Here is a 21,099-nt window from a genome sequence, read left to right on the forward strand (position 1 = left end):
TGAACCCAATCTAGTGGTGATGCCAGATCCCTAGTGGGCAGCCCCCTAGACAGAGGCCTCCAGCCAACCCTGGGGCAGGGCCAGACCTGGAAACTGCCCCCGCCACCAACACACACACACCTGCCCCTGGAGGGATCCCCCAAGGTGGGACAGAGGCAACAGGGCCCTCACTCTCCTCTACAGGCCTACAGTCCTCAGCTGGACTCTATTTCCCATGAGGCACTGCCTCCTCTCACCAAGAGGGGAACCATGGTGCACCATGGGAGATGTGGTCCAGCCCAGAATATAAAAGATACTTTTTTTTTTTGGCGCACTGAGGCTCAAGCGATGGCTCTGATTCTCTTCCAACTGGCCTCAGCCACTCCGGGCGGATCTCATCCACATTGTCAATAGCATTCATTAAACAGAGGGCTGCCGATGGACTCCAGGACGCAGGTAGGGCCACATAAGCGGGACGGATGCTCCTTCCTCCAATGGAACCGAGTGCGACCAAAGAAAAGCAAGCCGCTGCAACTCTCATCAGTACCAACCTGACCAAAGGGATGGCGCAGCATCATGACACGCTGCCCTAAGGGAGGGCCCTGTTCCAAAGACAGGTGGAGGGTCAACACTGACATAGGCCAGGTCTGCGGTACAAAGGCGTGGTGACGTTCCCCTACCCAGCATTGCTATGCCAGCAGAAAACAGCCATGTAGATGCTGTCTGTCATTCGTCAGGGTGGCAAAACTGTGTCTCTACCAGGGGTTATGCCGACAGAGCCTGGCGGAAGCGTGGACTGGCCATAGGAGCCGGGATATCCAGCTGGACTAAGGGCAGGCTAGTTATTCTGGTACAGCCTATTTCCCCAGCTAGACAAGCCCTAAGATGGGGTCTGGAGGGCACCAGGAGGGATGCACGGCAGAAAGAAGGCGAGTGCCAGGCCCTCCAAAAACCAAACTCAGCTTTATTTAAAATAAACATCTCCCAGAAGCATCCAACAATCCTCAGGAGGGCGCATTAAGGTAAAGGAGCTGCAGGACAGGTGACAGCAAAAGCACAGCTGTGGGATGGGGCAGGGCGAGCCAGCAGCCTGGCCCTGACTCCCGCTCCAGTTGCCTCTGCTCCAGCTGCTTCCCACAGCCGGCTGGCAGCAGGACTCTCCCCAGCCAGCTGCTTTCCTGGGGGGGCTCAGGAGGAAGGTCAGAAAGTGAAAGTTGCTTGGCCCACAGCTGACCCCCCCCATCCATTTTTCCCCTCCCAGCTTCTTAATTGATGTCTGACTGCAGCTCAGGATGTGTGTGTGTGTGTGGGGGGCTCCTGAGATTTGGGGGTGCAGGGGTGAACTCTTGCTGGCTCTTTCCAGCCTGTCCCCCAAAGCCATGCTGCCCTTCCCAGAGAACCCCCCACCCAAGATCCAACATTAGTAGCACTCTTCCAATACTAGCCTTCTTTGTTCCCCACCCAGAAAAGCAGTTCACCACCACCCCCCGTCCAAGGGGGAAACTCCCCATTGCAGGAAATGCATCTGTGGGTGGGGGGGTTGGAATCACCAGGGGATGCTGCAACCCCCGCCCCCGGCCCACTCCCAATAGCTTATTGAACAAACACCTGCACTAGCAGACCCCCAAAGCAGCGGCTTGGGCTCCAGGCTGCTACCACAGAGCTGTTCCCTGCCCCCTGTGCCCAGCCAGTCCTGGGTGTGAATGGGGCAGGTGGGAGAGGCCGATCCCCAGCGAGGGCAGCGCCCCCAAGCTGCCTTCAGGCCAGCTCCTTCCAACAGCCATGGTGCCATGTAATAAATTAAAGGCAAAATGCTTCTGTATCCTCGGGCTCTTCTTCCCGCAGCGTCTATCAGGCTGAGCCTCCTCCAGCCCCGCTCGAGCCCAGCCCACCCCTCTCAGTCACTCCCGTTGGGCAGGCAATGGGGGTTGCCCTCCAGCCCCCCCGAGCCGGCCAGCGGGTGGCCCTTCTTATCCACACACCAGCACTGGCCTCGCCTCTGTCCTTTAGATGCCCGGCACTGTAAGAGGAAAAGACAAGGGGGAGGGAGGGTGTGAGAGAGGACATATCAATGGGCTGATCGACAGTCTTGTAATCGGAGGCATTTCCACCGCTCCCCTCGCAATGAAGCCCCAGCTCCTGGAGTCATGGGACCATTACATGAAAGCTGAGATCCTTCCAGAGACTGGGAGTATGTTTCTAGCCCTCATGACTGCAGAGAAGAGCTAGAGATTGGTATCTTCTAGCTTTTCCTCTAACACGTGGTACCCCTACATCTCCAAGTGCTTTACATATAGATGGGGAAACTGAGGCACTGGGAGGGGCAGCAACAGTACTGTATCCACTAGGCTGTGCTGTCCTGTAAAGGATGAGTACCCAGATGGGCAAAAAGACCCCGGCTCAGTAGTTGGGGGGGACCTGGTTTAAAATCTCTGGCTGTTTGGAGCTGGCGGTGCTCGATCTTGGGTAACAGTCAGATGGTCCCAGGCACTAGCCCGGTATGGCAGGGAGTGGTAGAAGACACTCGCACTGATCTGCTAGGGCAGCCAACAGGACATAGGTCAGTGGGCCAGTGGCTGGACACAGAGGTCAATGCCCATTGGGCTGATCACCCGCCAGTCCAATGCTGGGTCCTGGCAGCCACTCACTGGCTCCCTGCCAATGCCCTGCACCTACAGGGCTCACTGCTCTGACTCCATCCAGCCCTCATGGTGCCCCAGCCCCAGAGGTGCCCACCCCAGCTCAGGGGAACCCACCCCAGCCCTGGCCCTGGCCCCTACCTCACCTGTTTTTTCCTGTAGAAGCCTTTGGTGTCGCAGTTGGGAATGAAGATGTCCTCTCCACTCCGGTACAGTGGGGCCTTGAGCTCCAGCATGACAGCTGCCAGGTGCATGCGGCATGGAGCCTGCCAGGGGCCAGGACAGATTGCAAGTTCAGGAGGGATGGGACTCGCTGGGCTTCCCCCCACAGCTCTCACAGCTGCCTTTTCTCCTCCCCCCGCCCACCCCCATGCCCCAGCCAGCCTATGCATTGGGCTCTGCCCTCTTCTTCACCAGTAGGGGCAACCAGCATGCCGGGGAGCTCATCTCCCTGCAGCAGGAGCGCTCCAGCCCAGCGATTGCAGAGCCTGGGACAGCTGTTTGTAGGCTACAAACTCAGTCCCAGCCTCTTCCACCAGGGGGCGCTGTTGAAAGTAGGGCAGGGGCACTGGCTGTGGGGGAAGCTCCCTGTTACTGCAGTCCCAGCCTCACCCAGCAAGGGGCGCTGTGGGGTGCAGGGCAGCAGCTCCCAGCTACGGCATTGCCAGCAGGAGGTGCTGCAGGAGCGCTGGCAGGGGAACCCAGGTGTGTTCTCTACCGGTGCTGGATGCCTGGGCAGGAGATGCCTCATGTCAGACTTCCACAGGCACGTGCTTGCGCTGTCCCTGTCCCTGCACCCCTCCCGCAACGCACCGTCTCCAAGTCCGGCTTGCCGTCGCTGTTCAGCGAGATCTGGTGCAGCCGGTCCTTGCCACCGTTCGCCTCCACCAGGGGGCCGTGGTGCTGGGGGGGCCTAGGCTCCAGCGTGGGGTGGCTTGCCCTGCGACTCTCCTTCCGGCTCTCCCCTGCGGAGGAAAGGGAGACAGAGCCTGGGGCCTCAGCCTGCCACGCACCCTCCCCTGCCCTTCCCAACCCAATCTGCCGCCAGAGTGTCCTGTCCAGCACAGGGCCCTGCGGCTTCTGCTGGGGTCAGGCCCCTCAAGGCTGCAAAGGGGCCACCCTAGCTGCACCAGCCTGGTTGCTTGGGTGAAGTGAGTTTGCTGCATCTTTACCTATTGCCAGGTGCCCACGGCAGATGCAGATGCAGCCCCCCCCCCCCCCGCGGCTGAACGGGGGTGCCTTTAGGCCATTGCTTTCAGGGGCTACCACCAACTCTGGGTGTCGTAGAATCATAGAATACTAGGGTTGGAAGGGACCTCAGGATGTCATCTAGTCCAAGCCCCTGCTCAAAGCAGGGCCAGTCTCCAATTTTTGCCCCAGATCCCTAAATGCCCCCACCCCCAAGGATTGAACTCACAACCCTGGGTTTTGCAGGACAATGCTCAAACCACTGAGCTATCCCGCCCATCCCCCCAGTACTAGTCTTCTTTGTTCCCCACCCGGAAAAGCAGACCCCTTGGAGACACCCAGGATCCGGCACCATGGAGCACCAGCGTCCCGTTCTGCACTCCCACGTTCCGACACAAGGGGGAGCCAGCGCTCCTGGGATTGGTGAGCAGGCCAGAGGAATGGGTGAGTAGCTGAGACCAAACCCACAGATGGGCCTGAACAAACCCCCCCAGAGCTAGCCGCCCTCCCGCAAAGAGTCGGGGTCCCTCGATACAACAGCTCCTACAGGGTGGGTGGAACATGCCAGGAAGCAGCTTTGGGTGTCGCAGAGTCATTGAATGGCCGTGAACATCCCCCGCAATCTGCAGCAGCCTCCCAGCTGCCTTAGCCCGGGGTGGAATTGCTCAAGGCATCTCTGCTCTGCTGGAGAAAAACCTCTGCTTTATAGTGGGGTGGAGCAAACAGCTGGATTCTGCAGTCGCACCACGGCCAGGTCTCACCCCTCTCATTAAACATTTTTTGTCCTGTGTTTGTACAGCACCTAGCACCACGGGGCCTGGGTCTATGACTAGGGCTCCCAGGTGCTAAGACATGGTCAGTTTAAGGTAGGCTCAAGATTTAGGCTTTTCTCCAAGAGTTGGGGGGAATTTTTACTTGATCTCTTATTATGGAAGAGTCTGGCATGAAGTTTGGGGTGGGGGGTGCAAGCAGCAGGAGAAAATTTAGGCTGAACTGGGGGCTCAGACACAATAGCACAGACCCTGGCACCATTCTTGAAAGGGGATGGGGGGGAAAGAAATTGAGGTTCCTCTGAATACCCCCTCTGGAAGGGCTTTTGCCCCTGTGTTTCATGCCACTGCTTGGATGGACAGCTCTGATCTGCCCGGATCCCCCAGCCAGGACCCCCCATCCTCGGTACACAGCCACCCCCCACTGGTGGGGTTTGTTACAAGGCAATGGATTCCTCTCCTCCCCCACCCCAACACGCTCCTCCGAGCTCCCCCAGCCAGCGCGAGGGGTCTGCGAGACTCAACTCCCCAGCCAGAGCAGTGTCCTGAACCCTGATGGAGAATTAGCTCTGGGTGGCTCCCTGCGGCCTGTCTGTTGCCATCTGACACTCCCATGCCAGATCCTCTCTCTCTGGCCAAGCGCAGGGGGCTCGCCCCCGGACCGGTGCCGGCTGAGAGAGCGGTGCTGTGAGCCAGACACCTTGGGGGAAGTTCAGTCCCAGTCTCCCATACAATGGTCCCCCACCCTGCCTCAGTCTGGCTTTGGCCCCTCAGAGACCAATCTCTGCTGGTAAATTTTAGCTACTGCCAGCTGGAACCTTTACTTGGGTCTCCCCCTGCTTCGCCACGTTCCCAGGCTTGGCTCAAGTCAGCAGCCTCCCGTGGGCCGGCCTGCTGGTAGCTAGACTGGGAGCTCTTTCAGGGCAGGGGCTGGCTGGCTGTGTTTGTACAGCGCCTAGCGCCACGGGGCCCTGGCCTGTCTCCCACCCTCACAGCCCAGGGAGGGCCTGTCCCCCTTCCCAAGCAATATATCCACCCACAGGCCCCTTCTCCCATTCAAGAGGCTGAGCCCACTTCCTAGGCACCAAAATGTGTGTGTATGTGTTGGAGGGGGATCAGGCCGGATCAGGGCACCTGGCACGGACACCTCCATGGTGGGGGGGTTGGCTAGAGGTGATCCTGCTGGGAGCACCCATGGGCCATTGGCAGCTACAGCTGCTGAGGCAGGGGTGAGCATGGCTGCATATTGCCCACAATAGAGACAACTCAGGGGACAGAAGCCCCCCCAACTTCACCGGCAGCCCCCAGCCCCCTCTTCCGCCAGGCTCCCCCCCCCCCACCTGGCATCAAGCCAACCCAGGGCAAGCAGAACCTGACCCACTTGGAGCCTCTCCCCCTCCATCGCGCTGGGCAATAGACAAGGAGCCACCCAGCCTCCCCGTCGCCCCCAGTCTCCTGCACCAGCACCCCAGGGTCCGAACCCTCCCCACCCCTGAGCCGGAGAGGGGCAATGCCCAGCCACTCCCTTGGGAGTGCGCCCCCTGGCCAGGGAACCCCACTATGGCAACCCCCGAGTGGAAGGACCCATCTTCTTCTGCCCCTCCAGGGGGAGGAAAGAGACTCAGTTCCGGGGAGTGGGGGGAGAGCGGGGGGGGGGGGGAGAAAGCAGCAGCCTTTGCCCTTAGAAACTAGGGAGATGCCCCCCCCCAACTTCTGGGGGTGCTGCTAAGTGTCACCAGGGATCCCGCCGATCTGGGCTCAGTACCTCCGCGAGGGCTGCCCTGTGCCCTTACCCCGAAGCTCAGCTGGGGGGCGGGCTCCAAGGACCCCCCCCCCCGGGCTCAGCCCCGAAGCCCAGCCGCGGCTGCTCCCCCCAGCCCGCCCCGCACTCACCTGCCGGGGGCTCGGGCTCCGTGTGGTTGCGGCTGCCCTTCCTGCCCCCCACGGCCCGGCACACCCCCTTGCCGAGGAGCAGGGCGTGCAGGGGGGTCCGCTCGCCGGCTCGGGGGATGCAGCGCAGTCCCCGGGCGCAGCTGGGCGTGTAGACCCCGCACGGCTCCCCCAGCTCCCGGACGCAGCCCTTCTCCCCGCAGGCTTCCCGCGGCGCCTTGGCGCTGTCGGGGGGCGCCGCCGCTGCCCTCTCGGGGGCCCGGCAGCCGGCTCGGGGGGCGCAGGCCGGGGGGTCCCCGTCCTCGCAGCTGGGGCACTGGCCCAGGGCGCCCCAGGAGCCCGGAGCCAGCAGCAGCGCAGACACCAGCCAGCAGCCCGGGAGCATCTTGGCCGGCTGGGCAGGGGAGGAGCCGGACCGTGCTGCGCCCCGACTGCTCTGGGCTCCCTCCCCACGGCCTCGGCCCTTAAATACCCTGCCCAGCCCACAACCTGCCTCCAGCGCTGGCCCCGGAGCGCCAGGTGTCTGCAGCCCTGGCACCCCCCGGGGGGTGGGGGGAGCGCGGGCTGAGCGCTGCCCGGCTCCGCTCCCACCCCCGCTGCGCTCCGGACCCCCGCTCTTGCCCCCCCCCCAAAACCCCCTCTCTCCTCTTGCCCCCCTTCCAGGCTCCCCCGCCCCGCGGCTCCTCCCCCTGGCCACTCTCTGTTCTCACCCCCACCCCTCCTGTCTCTCCACCCCACCCCCATGTTCATTTCCAAATTCAATTTCCCCCTTCTCTCCATCTCGGAGATTCCTGGGATTCTGGGGGCGGCGGGAGGGGGCGGGGGTCGCCCGAGCCCCTCTGAGCTGCAAAGGCTGAGAGAGGAAATGAGACAGGCCGGGGGAGGTGGAAAAGAAACATGCCCCCCCCCTGCCCCCCGTCCCAGACCCACAGTCCCAAGAGGGAGCTCCAGGCCTTACCCCCCTTCCCAAGGGGTCATCAGTTCCAGTCCTGCCCCCCACATCCCAAGAGGTAGCTCCCTCCTATCCTATCTGATTTAGTTGGGGTTGGTCCTGCTTTGAGCAGGGGGTTGGGCTAGATGACCTGAAGCCCCTTCCAACCCTGATACTCTATGATTCTATCCCTCCATTCCCAAGGGGTCAGCTCCCATCTCCATGCCCCCATCCCGAAGTGGGAGAGCCCATCTCCATCCCCTGCCCCATTCCCAAGTGGGAGGGCCCATCTTCATCCCCCTCCATTTCCAAGGGATCAGCTCCCATCTCCATGCCCCCTTTCCCAAGTGGGAGAGCCCATCTCCATCCCCCCCATTCCCAAGAGATCAGCTCCCATCTCCAACCCCCCCCCCCATTTTCCCAAGTGGGAGAGCCCATCTTCATCCGCCCCAGGCCAATTCCCAAGTGGGAGAACCCATCTCCATCCCCCCGAGGCCCATTCCCAAGTGGGGGAGCCCACCTTCATCCCCCCCATTCCCAAGGGGTCACCTCCCATCTCCATCTCCCCATTCCCAAGTGGGGGAGCCCACCTTCATCCCCCCTATTCCCAAGGGGTCACCTCCCACCTCCAACTCCCCATTCCCAAGTGGGAGCTCCGATTCCCTCCCCCCCCCCCCAGTAATTTCTCTTCCAGTGATTTGGATCTAATTCTCTGAGCATCTTTTTTGAAAAAGCAAACAACCCCCCCACCCTCTCAACCAAACAGAAACCGCTTTCATTTAACCCAACCCCAAAGAAGCAAAGAGCAAACAATTTCCTGGTGCCCAATCCCTGATTTCCCCTCCTTTCCCTGGGGGCGCTGGGCTGAGATCATGGTTCCCCCCCCTTCTTCCCTCAAAAGTACATTTTTTTTCAGGGTCTGAATGAATATTGTTGCCTTTGCATGGAGCCTAAATGCCTGGAATATTTCATGCTTCCAGCCCATCTCTGTTGTGTAATCCAATCGCCGAGCTATTTCCCTTCCCCTGTCTAATTCTTTCCTAAAACATAACACATCATTTTTACTGCTGGCCTTTGTGTGCGCAGAGCTGAGTCTTAAAACAATGTGCTTATTTGGCAGGCTAGGTCTACTGATTAGAGCGGGGCATGGGAGTCAGGCCTCCTGGGTTCTTGACTAGCGGATAAAGCAGGGCCCTAGGGAGGGTCAGGTCTCTTGGATTTCTTGCTCTGGAAGGGAGTGAGTTCTAGTGGTGGCAGCAGAGGGCTGAGGGTCAGGACTCCTGGCTTCAGTTCTTGGCTCTGGGGGGGAAGTGTTGTCTAGTGGTTAGAACAGGAGGCACTAGGAGTCAGGACTCCTGGATTCTATTTTCAGCTCTGGAGAGAGTGTGGTTTAGGGGTTATAGGAGGGGAATGGGAGTCAGGATGTCAGAGCTTGTTCCTGGCTCAGGGAGGAACTGTGGTCTAGTGGCTAGAACAGGAAACTGGGAATTAGGACTCCTGGGTTCTACGAACAGCCCTGCCACTGACCGTGTGACCTTGGCCAAGTCACTTTCCTTGCCTGTGCCTCTGTTTCCATGTCTGGAGAGTGCTGATGATATTACTTTCCTATCTCTCTTGTGGGGCTTTATTAATGTCAGTAAAGATCTTTGGATGTTGTTAGTATTTCTTGGAAATTTTCACTGCTCACCTCCAGGGTTTCTGTTCTGGCTACTCCCCCCATTGCTTCCAGCATTTTTCTTTCCTTGCTTCTGGTTTTCAATAATCAGCTTTTCTTACATGTTTTAAAAATAACAAAATTCAGTTTTCTGTTGGTTGCCGCTCTTGCAAATCCTTATAGGTTCCAAGAGCATGGGAGTAAGAGGGGCAGACAGAAATCAATGTTACATGGCTTTCCCACCCAGTGCTTTCCAGCCAAATCCCTTTCCAAACCTGCAACTGGTCAATCCTCAAAACCCTCCAGGGATGTAGGCGGGTCAGTATTATTGGCCCTATTTTATGGATGGGGAAACCGAGGCACAGAGCCCATAAAGGGACTCACCCAAGATCACAAGTCTGCCATAGAGAAAGGTGCCGAACTCAGCATCACCCTCAGCAAAGCACTGTGCCTTTAGCAAATGGTTGTCCCTGGAGCCTGAATGGAGAGACGCTTGGGAATATTGCATGCTTCATTTTCCTTTACATCAGTAGCAACACACACACACTCACAAACACACACACACACCTGAAGATGCCCTGGGCCTAGTGGATCGAGCACTGGGCTGAGACCCAGGTTCTAGTCCCAGCTGCTGGGTGGCCTTGGGCGAGTCACTCGACCTGCTGGTGCCTCAGTTTATTCACTGGGAAAAGGAGGATCGTGACCCTCCTTTGTAAAGCTCTATGGCTAAGAAAAGTGAGGTGTTGTCATTAAGCAGCTCCACTTGGAGGGGCTCCAGTCTTTCAAAGGGCTGAGGAAAGAGGTGCAGTTAATTAACGGGTCACATAGCTGTTGAACTTGAATTTGTACCAATCATACCCCAGGGGCAGGACCTCTCCCTGGTAAGAAGCGGCTGTTGCAGATGCTTGCCACTCGATGGCGCCCCTTAACCCTTCGCTTTCAGAGGACTAACTGGGTGCAGGGCTGCGAAGCCACCTTTGAAATGCAACCGAGAGCTGCAAGCCAAGTGGGGCTAGTGATGGACAGGCCTCTCTGCTTTCTCTGGCCTGAAGCTGTGGGGGCAGAGGGGGGACCCCTTGCTCAGAGTTGAGGGGGGGCTCTGATATTGTTCAGGCCATCCAAGAGGTGATGATTTCATTCTGAGCAGGACTCCCAAGTGCAGCTCCGTCCTCTGGAACACAATCAAGCAGCCCTGGGAGGCAGCCACAGTCCACTTCCCATAAACAAGGCATTCTTCGGCCCTGAGCGGAACATGCCTCTTACTTTTCCTGAGATCCACCCTCACTCTATTTGCATTTCCCCATTTTCCACCCAGGATGCCCCTGCACGCTGCCCCAGGACAGGATTTTAACCCCTAGGGCCTGATGTCTGTTTACGTTTGTCCATGACGTTCCAACGGGGAAAAAGTGGCGGATTTGTAGCCAGGAGTGAAATCAACCATGGGAACAGCTTCTCAAGGGATGTGGCAAAGGCTCCGTCCCTTGGAGTTTATGAACCAAGCCTGGATAGCTTCCCAAAGGGTAGGCCCTGACTCAGCCATGCGCTTTTGGGCTCAATGGAGGAATTAGAGGGTGACTTACTTGGCATGTGCTATGCTGAAGATCCGACTGTCTGTCTCTGGCACTTACAGCACATGATTACCATACATCTGAGTGCTTCCTAATCTTTAATGGATTTAGCCCCACACGACCCCTTGGGGCAGGGCAGTGCTACTATCCCCATGTTCCAGATGGGGAAATTGAGGCAGAGAGAGTGAAAGGCCGAGATCCACAAAGATATTGAGGTGCCTGACTCCCGCAGCACCTCCTATCTGGGCACCTGAACAGGGAGGCAGATTTTCAAACCAGGCCGTTTCGTTTCGGAGGGCTGGGACCTGAGCTCTTTTGACAACCTGGTCTCAATAGCGCCAGGTGCTTGGGAAAATCTGACCCTAAGACTGCAATCTGCAGGAGTCTGGTGATCTCAGCTATGCCCAGTCGGCCCGGACAGCGCCCCCTGCTGGTACCTGTGTGCAGCAGGGTGCAAAGTACTCCTTGACCCGAATTCCCCCCTCACTCGGCTGGCAGCATTTAAACCCGCTTTGCCCAGGTGTAACTGACTAATGCAAGGTGCCAAGCAGGGGAGGATCAGACCTGAGGGGGAGGGCTGGGATCCAGGGGTTAGAGCAGGGGAACCGACGCCAGCACCCTCAGGCTCTGTACTTGGCTGTGTGGTCGAGGGGTTAGAACAACAAAGTGAGAGCGGGGACTCCTGGCTTCTATTGCCAGCTCTTCCACGGGATTCCTGAGAGATCTTCAGCAAGCCATTTCACCTCCACCCACGGGGTGGATGTGCACCATTGCCCCCTGCTGGATGGGAATCAGACCTACTTCACTGTGTGTCATAGGCCCTCTGCTGCCGATGGAGATTCTCCTTTAACTCCAAGGGCTGGGCTGTTGGAGCAGGTGCATCCAAGTGCTGTCCCTGCTAACACTGGGAAGCTCTGGATGCTTTTTGTGTGTGATGCAGCGACAACCACAGAGCCCTAGACTGGGGGCAATAATTTAGTAAGGGATGATGCAACCCACAGAAAAACAGCGATTCCCCTAGCCGGGGAGCAGGGAATTTGCATTTCCCTGGCTAGTCAGATCTCCCCCATGCTGCCTAGCAATGAGGAGGTCCTGCCTCAGAGCTGCGCTGGGGGTGTGTGTGTGTGTCAGAGGCCCTGGTTTTGCATCATCCTTGCCCGTAGCTTCTGCAGGCCATCAGGTGACCCGCCTGCTCTTGCCAATACAGAGGGTTTTTTTGCTCGGGTGCCCTGGCTGCTCCTCAGCCCAGAGGACTCACTGCAGTGCTCTGAAGGACATGAGGCCGCTCCAGCAATCTGGACACCATCCCCTTCATCCTGCGGCAGAGCGAGTGACTGGACGGGCACGGCTCGCTGGAGGGCTAGGCTGGGACGTCAGCCAAGCAGTGCTTGAGGTAACGGGGGAAGGGAACATGCACGGAGCCAAGAGCCATGGCTCAGAGGAGAGAGGGACCTCAGGCCCGGCCTGGCGGGGTGGGAGTTACTCCAGGAAGGAATTTGGCCCATGGTGTAAAAATAGAAGGTGGAGTTCAAATGCAGTCGTGTCTAGGATGAGGAATGGAGGCAGCTCCCTCCCAGCATGGCGCAGAGGGAGCTCTGCTATGCGGGTGAGAGGGGCCATAGCGATTTCAGTGCAGGAGCTCAACTCAGGGCCTGAAGTCTCACAAGTACAGCCCAGGCAGCGGCAGGCTTTTCACCTGCCTGCCAAGCTGCTAACAACCTGCAGTTGCTGCTGAAGAGGAGCCACTGACCTCTCTCTTCAGCTCCTTCTAGGGCCCTCCTCACTGTATGAGTTGAGCCCTCCTCCACTCGCTGATGGGAGTTCACACTCACAGCTCTCAGGGATTAGTCCCATTTTACAGATGGAGAACAGAGACACAAAGTGGATTAAGTGACTTGCCCAAGGTTAGCCAGGGGAGTTTGTGACTAACTGGGAATAGAACGTGGGTTTTCAGAGTCCAAGGCTAAGGCTCTACCCACTAGCCCACCCTTCCAACACCAGAGCCAAAGATGAGAGGAAAAATAATGTATGAATACCATCGCTTGCAATTTTGTGTATCTCCCTCTCATGCAAACTAATAGTAACCAGGACTTGGAAAATGTATGACGTTGATGAGCTAGAGGCTAGACAAGCCAGCCTACTAGCCAGAGGTTGATATGTGAGACGGGGTGGGTGGGCTCACAAGTGAAGTCCAGGGGCAAGTGGAGAGAATGGGGAGGGAGCTGGGACTCCTACTGGTGGGTTGAGGGGTGTCGTCTCCTCCCCTCCCTCCCATACCAACCAGCACCTAAACAGTATGACAGGCCTAGGCCCTGGGGAAGGGGGCTATTGTCCTTGCCATGATTAACAGCATCCTGGAGGACCCCTTCCCTGACACAGCCTTTCTAGTCACCCACCATTCTAGGGCCATGGGGGTGCCCCCATTATATGGTCCAGGGGTCCCTCTCACTTACAATGCCCCAGGGATCCCCCATCATAAAACCCTAGGGTATCATGCCCTTATGATACTTGGGTGGTCACTCTAGTGTAAGGGCCTTAGGTGGCACCTCCCCGATTCTAGTACCCTGGGAAGGGGGGCCCTGTAAAGGGCCCTGAGCTGGAACCTTTCCTAGCACCCTGTGGAAGTCCCCATTAAGGGGCTCTAGGTGGCACCCCCATTCTAGTCCCCAAGGGTCCCCCATTCTAGGGCCCTGGGCACCCCAATTATAGGGCCCCCCAGTCTAACGCCCAGGGGTCCCCCGTTAAAGGGCCCTAGTTGCCCACCCCCATTTTAGCATCCAGGGATACCCCCTAGACTCCCCCCCACAGTCTATGGCCCCCCAAGTCCAGTGCCCGAGGGTCCCCAAGTCGAGGGGCCTCGCCCCCTCCCCCAGGCTGCCTGCAGCCCAGGGACTGCGTTTAGCCCCACCCCGCTCTTTACGTCATAACCGCGCGCCCCGAGCGCGGGGCGTCATCACCAGCAGCGCCTCCGCCAGAGCCGCCAGCGTCACATGACCGGCCCCCGCCTCGCGCTCTCCCGTCCCAGCCTCCGATCGGTGCGTAGCACTGCCCGTCAAAGCGGAGCGCTCGGGGATTGGCCGGGCCGGCTGTCGGGGGGCGGGAGGGAGGGGAGAGCCGGCGGTGGGGTACCCGGATGTGAGCTGCGGCGGGCGGTGGCGGCTGAGCGGCTCGGGAGAGAAGAGTGGGGAGGGGTCCATGGAGGGAGAGGACGGGCCTGGCTGGGTAAGGGGGAGCCCGGGCGGGCAGGAGGGGAAGGAGAAGGACGGGGGGAAGGGATGCGCTGGAAAGGGGGCATCCTGGGGGGAGGGGATGCTCTGAGCCCAGGGTGGGTTGTGGGGGAGGGGATACCTGGGGAGAGGGAAGGGGAGATATCAGGGAGGAGGGGATACCCAGGGCAGGTGAGGAGGAGAGGGATAAGGACGGGGGGAAGGGGAGGGGATATCTGGGAAGGGGGGATCCTGGGGAGAGGGGATACTCAGGGAAGGGGGAGGGGAAGGGATGCTCTGAGCCCAGGGTGGGTTGTGGGGGAGGGGATACCTGGGGAGAGGGAAGGGGAGATACCAGGGAGGAGGGGATACCCAGGGCAGGTGAGGAGGAGAGGGATAAGGACGGGGGGAAGGGGAGGGGATATCTGGGAAGGGGGGATCCTGGGGAGAGGGGATACTCAGGGAAGGGGGAGGGGAAGGGATGCTCTGAGCCCAGGGTGGGTTGTGGGGGAGGGGATACCTGGGGAGAGGGAAGGGGAGATACCAGGGAGGAGGGGATACCCAGGGCAGGTGAGGAGGAGAGGGATAAGGACGGGGGGAAGGGGAGGGGATATCTGGGAAGGGGGGATCCTGGGGAGAGGGGATACTCAGGGCAGGGAAGGGGGAGGGGAAGGGATGCTCTGAGCCCAAGGTGGGTTGTGGGGGAGGGGATACCTGGGGAGAGGGAAGGAGGAATCCCAGGGAGGAGGAGATACCCAGAGGAGGAGGGGAAAGGGGATGCTCTAAGACCAGGGTGGGTTGTGGGAGGGATACCCCAGGTGAGAGAAGGGGGAGATGCCCAGGGCAGGTGGGATGCAGGAGGATAGGGAAGGGGGATGCCCTGGGCCTAGGGTAGCTGAGGGGGAGGAGATACCCAGGGTGGGTGAAGGGAGCGACTGCCCAGTTGTGGGGAGGAAGCAGGTGTCCAGAGTGGGTAAGGGAAAGCGGGGAAGGGTGCCCTGGTGTCTGGGTAAATTAAAGGGGGAGGGGTGCCCAGTGGGATGTAAGGGGACGCCTATAGTGATTTAGGGGGGGAAGGGGAGAGGACACAAAGAGTGTTCCGGGGAGGGGAGGGAGGATGTCTGTGTTCCCCGGCTGAGAGGAGGTGAGTGTGGCAGGTGCTTCATGAGTTGGTGCCCTGGTATAGCTAAGTACCCTGTTGTGGAAGGTGAGTGGACAGATGGCAGTGGGTGCCTAGTTATAGGAGGGAAATGGATGAGGTGCTGGCAGTAGCTATGGATGTTCTACTTGGGTATCTGCCTGGGTCCCCTAGGCAGTGTGTGTGTGGTGGTAGGTAGGGCCCAGAGATCATGGGAGGAGAGGTGGGTCTGAGGACCGGTCATAGGACTAGGCAAGTGCTGAGGGAATGTGCAGGGGGTGCTTCTCCTGCTGGCTTTTTGGCATCAGGAGTCTCTATTCTAAAATGCCTGTCTCTGTAGCATTGGCCGTCGGAGCTAGCATACTGACATTATTAATAATTCTTCATATAGCACCAGGAGCCTGCTGGGTGCTTTCCAGACTAGAGCAAAGTCTGTGGTTTGCGTTAGGTTCACAGGCCAACTTTCCCAAAGGGGATCAGTGATTTGGGGTACCTTAATTTGTTAGGATTGCCTGCATCTTGGTCCTGATTTTCAGAGGTGTTGAACAGCCCCAGGTCCTGGTGACTTTGGTTGCAGATGTGAATGCTGAAAATTCCTAAAAATCAGGCCCGAGGTGCTGCACTGCAGTTGAGGATCCTGAAACCACTGGCGTCGTTTGAAAACTTTAGCCTGAATGATTGTGAAAGGCCCTTTATTTCAGTTGTGCTGTGCTCATTAGAGGTGTAGGTATTGCTTGATCAAACCTGAGGTGAATGGAACGGATGGGCTCTGTAAAGTCAGACAGTACTAATCTGACACCACCTATGCCCCATTTGGCTTCCTTCTGACTCCAGGAAAAGACAAGACTCTTTACCCTACTGCCGAGCCTTGTGATTTGTGCATGGAGGTGATTTCCTTCTCTGCCCCTCTTCCAGGCCACAGTGAAAAAAACTCCAGTACCTGCTGCTGCTGCTGCTGCTGCTAGTGATTTTTCCCAGCAGGCAGAATGAAACTGATGTGAGGCTGATCAGTTTCATGGCTGCTTGGGGAAGATCTGAGCAGCCGCAGAGGCACTGGGGCTGTGTCTGTCTGCAAACTGAGGCCTCGTCTACAACTCAAACTTGTACCGGCATAGCTAATGTCATCTGGGGAGGCAGTGCTCCTATACCGCTAGAACTTCTCCTTTTGGGGGTGTATATTGCTGGTGCAATTGTGCTAGCGTAGGCTCTGTCATGTAGACGTAGCCTTAGGCAGCATTGTGCTGCACAGGGCTCTGGTCACATGTGGGTGGTTGTCTGCCCAACTGTAAGAGCTAGAAATGTAACTTCCTTTTTTTTTTTTTTTTTTTTTTAAAAAAAGGCATCTTGGATCTCTGTAGAAATAAATGGCTTAGTTGCCCTTCAGCTCAGCTCCTTCTCGCCTCTGGAAGCTCCCTACTCATCACTGGAGTGTGGGTTTTTCCAGCTCTACATTTGGGTTGCACTGATGCCAGTGGCCTTGAATAAATACCAGGCGTGTCTTACTGGTGCTCTGATCGCACTAATTTTTCTATCTCAAGTCTCAAAGGCAATAACCCTTCTCCTTTTCCCCAACACACAGGTCACATCCTTTGCTAAAACTCTTAAAGGGATTTATGGGGTGTCCAAGTCCCTGTGAGCTTCTGTTGTGTTTAGGGATTGGTCAGAAACCAACTCCTTTTGGGTTCACCCTGATGGTCTCTGCTTTTCAGCTGGGGTTGCAGCTCTTCCAGCTGTCTTGGAAGTTACACGACTTCTCCCTGCCCTATCTGTCATCTCAGTCACTATCGAGATTGACTCCCTCCTCCGATCAGTCCGTGATGCCAGCCTCTGTCGTCCTCTTGTTACATTTTCAAACAAGTGCCTTCATGCTTTGTTCCATGCTGCCCTTCATGTTTGGGAGGCGCTCCCTGTAAACATCCACAACGCTACCTTGTCCTCCTTCAAGACTCTCCTTAAAGCTCTGCTTTGGTGCCTACACAAAACTTAGCAAGGGTTTGCCAAGACACTGCCCGTCGTGTGGACCAACACTGTTTCCTTGGGCTCTCCCATTTGTCTGTATCCATCTGTTGACTCTTGCCTTATGCTTAGATGGTAAGCTCTTCGGGGCAAGTGATGGTCGTTTGTGTGGTACCTAGCGCAGTAGGCTCCTGGTCCATGACTGGGCCTCCAAGTGCTACAGAATACAAATAATAATAATTTAGTGCTGTTCCAGCTGAGCAGACAGTGAGTGACGTTCATGTTGCCATCTCTGGTCTGGGAGCAAAATCCCTGTTAGCCCTTGTCTCCAGCATCTTTCCTACACTGTGGGACCTGCCAAATCCCAGATACTCAATGTGTGACTCCCAGCACTGGGGGTTAGTTTTGGGAATGGGGGGTGGCAAGGGGCCGTCTTTGGAGCCAGGGGATCAGAAAGGTCTCAGCATTGTGTGAGGGATGGTGGGGTGAGGAGAGCTGGAAACAGCTGCAGGGTGTATCAGTCTGGCTGGGTTGGATTGCATGGGTTAGAGGAGGCAAGGTTTCTTTGAGTGCTCGGGGAGGAATAGCTGTGTGTATGGACTCAGTGTGGCCTGCGGGTGTGGCCAACATTCTGTTGTAACCAAGTGCTGCTTTGTGCTTTGAAGAGTGCGTCTGTTTCCAGTTCCTGGTGTCTCTGTACAGCTTTCCCCTGGCTGGTGTATTAGCACCAGAGAGTGGTGTTAGTTTTCATTTGACCCTCTGGATGCTCTCTTGCCACTGGCATGTAGTCTTGGCCATTATCTCTTTATAGGTTTCTGTCTTAGTGGATGGTAATAGAGGAAGTGTTTTCTTCTGATTAGAGCTAGGTCTGGGAGTCAGGACTCCTGGGTTCTACCCGCTGGCTGGGATGGGAGCTTAGAGGTTGAAGCAAGGGCTGGGAGTCAGAGCTCCTGGATTTTCTCCCCTCTTCTGCTGCTGACTTGGGTATACATGGGCAAGTCACTGCCTCTATCTGTGCCTCAGTTTACCTCGTAGAACAGGGATAATACTTAACATGAGTGGTGCAAGACTGACTGTTTATCAGGTGCATTACGCATACTGTAGCATTTGATCACAGCCTGAGGCAGGAGAACAGCAGTGCCTGTCTGGCTCCTGATCCCTCCGAATAATGTAACAGTTCACACAGTGGATTGCTAGGTGTGGGATGTAGGAGGGCCAATGGAGGAAGTACATGCTGTTGCTGTCTTTCAGTGATTCGAAGAGCTGGGCTTCCAATGCTCTAGTCTCCTCTGATGTCTGGATAATGCCTTTTGGCTGTCTTGGCTTTTCAGGAACAGAGACTGTATCTTGGCTGGTGGACTCCAGGGTCTCATTTCACCTTGTACCTGCTAGCCAACTTCTTACCCCCTTCCTTTCAATAGGTTGACTCTCACAGCCATAATGGATGACTTGAACCTGCACTACCGGTTCCTGAACTGGAGGAGGAGGATCCGGGAGATTCGGGAGGTGCGGGCTGTCCGCTATCAGGAGAGATTCAAACACATTCTCGTCGACGGGGACACACTGAGGTAACTGGCGGGACTGGCAAACTGGAAAGTGGGGGCGGAGCAAGGAGCAGCCATAGCAGGGGATGGCCTGCAGTCTTCTCGCCTAACATGGGGAAGGCGTCTGTTGTGACCGGATACTGTCTCGCTCTGCCTCTGCAGCTTGGGAATGAAGCAATAAAGTGAAATTGTTGAGGTCTCTGAAGGCCTTGCTTGAGATCTCCAGTTTGATCCTTTCTCTGCGCTGGGTGTTGCACCCAAAGGTGTCGGATGGACTCTTTAACCTGAGCATCTTCACTGAACAATGATGGATCCTGGGGTTATTCCAGTGGGTTGAGACTCGCAAAGATTTGAGCTAGAAAAGACACATTGGGTCATTGTATCCATCCCCTCCTCCGTCCAGTGTTGTTGGTTAGGACATGGTTGTGATGTACAGTACATTCTTCTGTGCTTTGTCCTGACTAATGTCCCAAGTGACAAGGCTTCCCTAGAGGAGATAGATTCTTTTGTGGTTCTGTTCCTAACATCTACCATAGGCAATCCCTTTTCCCGCTCTGTGCCTCAGTTTCCCCATTTGAAATTGGGATGGAGGGAAGGATACTGACCCACCTGCCATAAAGCATAAGTGTATATAACATGCTTTGAAATGCTCTAGAACTAGAGAATGTTATTTGCAGGTGTGGTGTTTCCAAGGCCTGGCAGGTGGCTGATTGGACTGAGCTGCAAATCCCACAAGTAAGGGGATTGGGGAATGAGGGGCTTCTGCTGCTAGGACCAGCAGCCTTGTGGCATGCCCTAGGACTGCAGCCAGGAAGCAGAGCTGTCCAATCTAAATGCTCCAGAGTGACTTGTGATTTTTGGGGGTCCAACTTGAGACACCTCCAAGGGGCCTGATTTCCAGAGTGCAGGTACTCGGGTCTGTCTGAGAATTGGCCCCCTCCAAGGCATCTCACATGGGGCACCCAAATTGCCAGTCGCTTCTGAAACTCTAGGCCTTAGTCTCCTGCCCAGGGGGCACTTGGCAATGAATTGGGTAATGACTGTTCCATTTGCTAGCTCAGCTGGCAGGTAAGCATGACTGGCACCTTCGCCAGATGGATGTGGTCGGCTACCCAGCCACATGCTCCTGCCACCCTGCCTTCCCTTGTCATTTAAAGTGCCTAGCCCAGATCATGATGTTTAAGTAACCCGGCCTCTTATTTCTTGTCTGCAGTTACCATGGGAACTCCGGGGAGGTTGGCTGTTATGTCGCCCCCCGCCCACTGACCAAAGACAACAACTACTTTGAGGTAAACTTGCCTTCTGGGGCTGGGTGAACTCCCTGGGTCGGAGCTGATCTAAAGATCCTTCCGTGAGTGTGGTGTTCTCTCCTGGTGACACCACCTCTTGTCCTCTCTTGCTAGCCCAGCGTGCTGCGTCTCTGTGCTCTGCTGGCTTCGCCATGTGTTTAGCCAGGGATTTCTGTACTGAGATTCCTGGATGCTAAAACTGGCATGGACCTCCTGCATAACACCAGCCAGAGAATTTCTCCCAGTTACCCCTGTAATGAGCCCCGTAACTAAAGCAGCCCTTCCAGAGAGCCATCCAGTCTGGCTCTGAGTCCTTAAGAGTTGGAATCCACCACTTCCACGGGTGGTTTGTGCTGGTGGTTAATGACCCTCACTGTTACAAATTGGTGTCCTGTGTCTGGTCGGAATGTGTCTGGCTTTAACTTCCAGCCATGGGTTCTTGCTCTTCCTTTCTCTGCTAGATGAAAGAGCCCCTTAGTATCCAGTGTTTTCTTCCCATGAAGGTGCTTCATGATCAGATCACCTCTCGGTCTCCATCTTCTCTTTGATAAGCTGAACAGCTGAAGCTCCGTTCTTGGAGATGGAGCCTGGCTGCTACTGTTGGTTTTTTTCCATTCTCCCTCACTTGAGCTTGGAGGGTCTAAACTCTCTCGCCACCCCTGTTCCTGGAGGTGCAGCCAGCTTGTTGTTGCGCAGCATGGCTGTGCCCTGGCTGATCACCTGAGCCACTGTGTTGGTGTGGGCAGGTGCCGACGAGGAGCCGAGCCCATGTTCCTGGCCGGAAGTGTTGCTGTTTGAATGGAAAGTGATTGTTCTCGTAACTACTTGCAGGTGTCGATTGTGGACAGTGGTGTGCGGGGCACCATTGCTGTGGGCCTTGTGCCACAGTATTACAGCCTGGACCATCAGCCGGGGTGGCTGCCTGATTCCGTGGCCTACCATGCTGACGATGGCAAGTGAGTTGGGTGCCCCCCTGCTTGCCAGATTAGCGGAGCGTTGAGGCGTGGCTGGGGAGCACATTGGTGTGTGCGTTTCCTGTGGCATTTCCTGAGCTGCTGATTCAAAAGGGCTCAGGGGGTGGGGGGGGAGTGGCAGAGGGAGGGAGAGAGGGAGGGAGGGGCACAGGCTGCTTTGATTGAGGCCTGCTATACAGGGGGCTTTAGATGCTGGCCTCTGTCACAGGGGCTGTGACTCTTGTGTGGGGTGAATGGGGGGTTGGGTGGATGCAGGAATTAATTTGATCAGCAGTAAAAGCCCTGAGTAGACCAGTGGCCCAGCTAGCCCAGTGACCTGTCTTCCCACAGTGGCCGGTTCCAGCTGCTTCAAAGGGAATGAACAGAACAGAGC

General features: G+C 56.9%; 2 protein-coding genes across 8 annotated transcripts in view; one reads left to right on the forward strand and one right to left on the reverse strand.

Annotated features, from left to right (window-relative positions):
• Positions 1-925: 925 nt before the first annotated feature.
• Positions 926-7,051, reverse strand: IGFBP6 (insulin like growth factor binding protein 6). The gene is made up of 4 exons (XM_037884180.2): positions 6,470-7,051; positions 3,432-3,583; positions 2,765-2,884; positions 926-1,999 (listed from the first exon to the last, which is right to left on the reverse strand). The coding sequence occupies exons 1-4, from the start codon at positions 6,849-6,851 to the stop codon at positions 1,877-1,879; spliced, it is 777 nt and encodes a 258-aa protein (XP_037740108.1). The 5' UTR covers positions 6,852-7,051; the 3' UTR covers positions 926-1,876.
• Positions 7,052-13,563: 6,512 nt separating this feature from the next.
• The window catches only part of SPRYD3 (SPRY domain containing 3), a 49,755-nt gene continuing 42,219 nt past the window's right edge, over positions 13,564-21,099 (forward strand). The window contains exons 1-4 of one of the 7 annotated variants that reach the window (XM_043532647.1): positions 13,564-13,654; positions 18,341-18,487; positions 19,677-19,752; positions 20,584-20,708. In XM_043532647.1, the coding sequence (XP_043388582.1) occupies positions 18,360-18,487; positions 19,677-19,752; positions 20,584-20,708 (329 nt within the window). In that variant the 5' untranslated portion in view covers positions 13,564-13,654; positions 18,341-18,359. Of the gene's footprint in view, positions 13,655-13,718; positions 13,842-18,340; positions 18,488-19,676; positions 19,753-20,583; positions 20,709-21,099 lie in introns of those variants that run through there. The other 6 variants (XM_043532645.1, XM_043532649.1, XM_043532644.1 and 3 more) reach the window with 6 other exon arrangements.

The sequence above is a fragment of the Chelonia mydas genome, chromosome 20 (genome assembly GCF_015237465.2).
Source record: "Chelonia mydas isolate rCheMyd1 chromosome 20, rCheMyd1.pri.v2, whole genome shotgun sequence".
Classification (NCBI taxonomy): domain Eukaryota; kingdom Metazoa; phylum Chordata; order Testudines; family Cheloniidae; genus Chelonia; species Chelonia mydas.

Excerpts from the sequence above, each read along its gene's own strand:
- IGFBP6 (XM_037884180.2), bottom strand. The coding sequence starts at position 6,851 with ATGCTCCCGGGCTGCTGGCTGGTGTCTGCGCTGCTGCTGGCTCCGGGC. Across the intron at positions 3,584-6,469 it reads GGAGCCCGAGCCCCCGGCAG|GGGAGAGCCGGAAGGAGAGT; the intron begins GTGAGTGCGGGG and ends TTTCCTCCGCAG. Across the intron at positions 2,885-3,431 it reads GCAAGCCGGACTTGGAGACG|GCTCCATGCCGCATGCACCT; the intron begins GTGCGTTGCGGG and ends GGCCCCTGGCAG.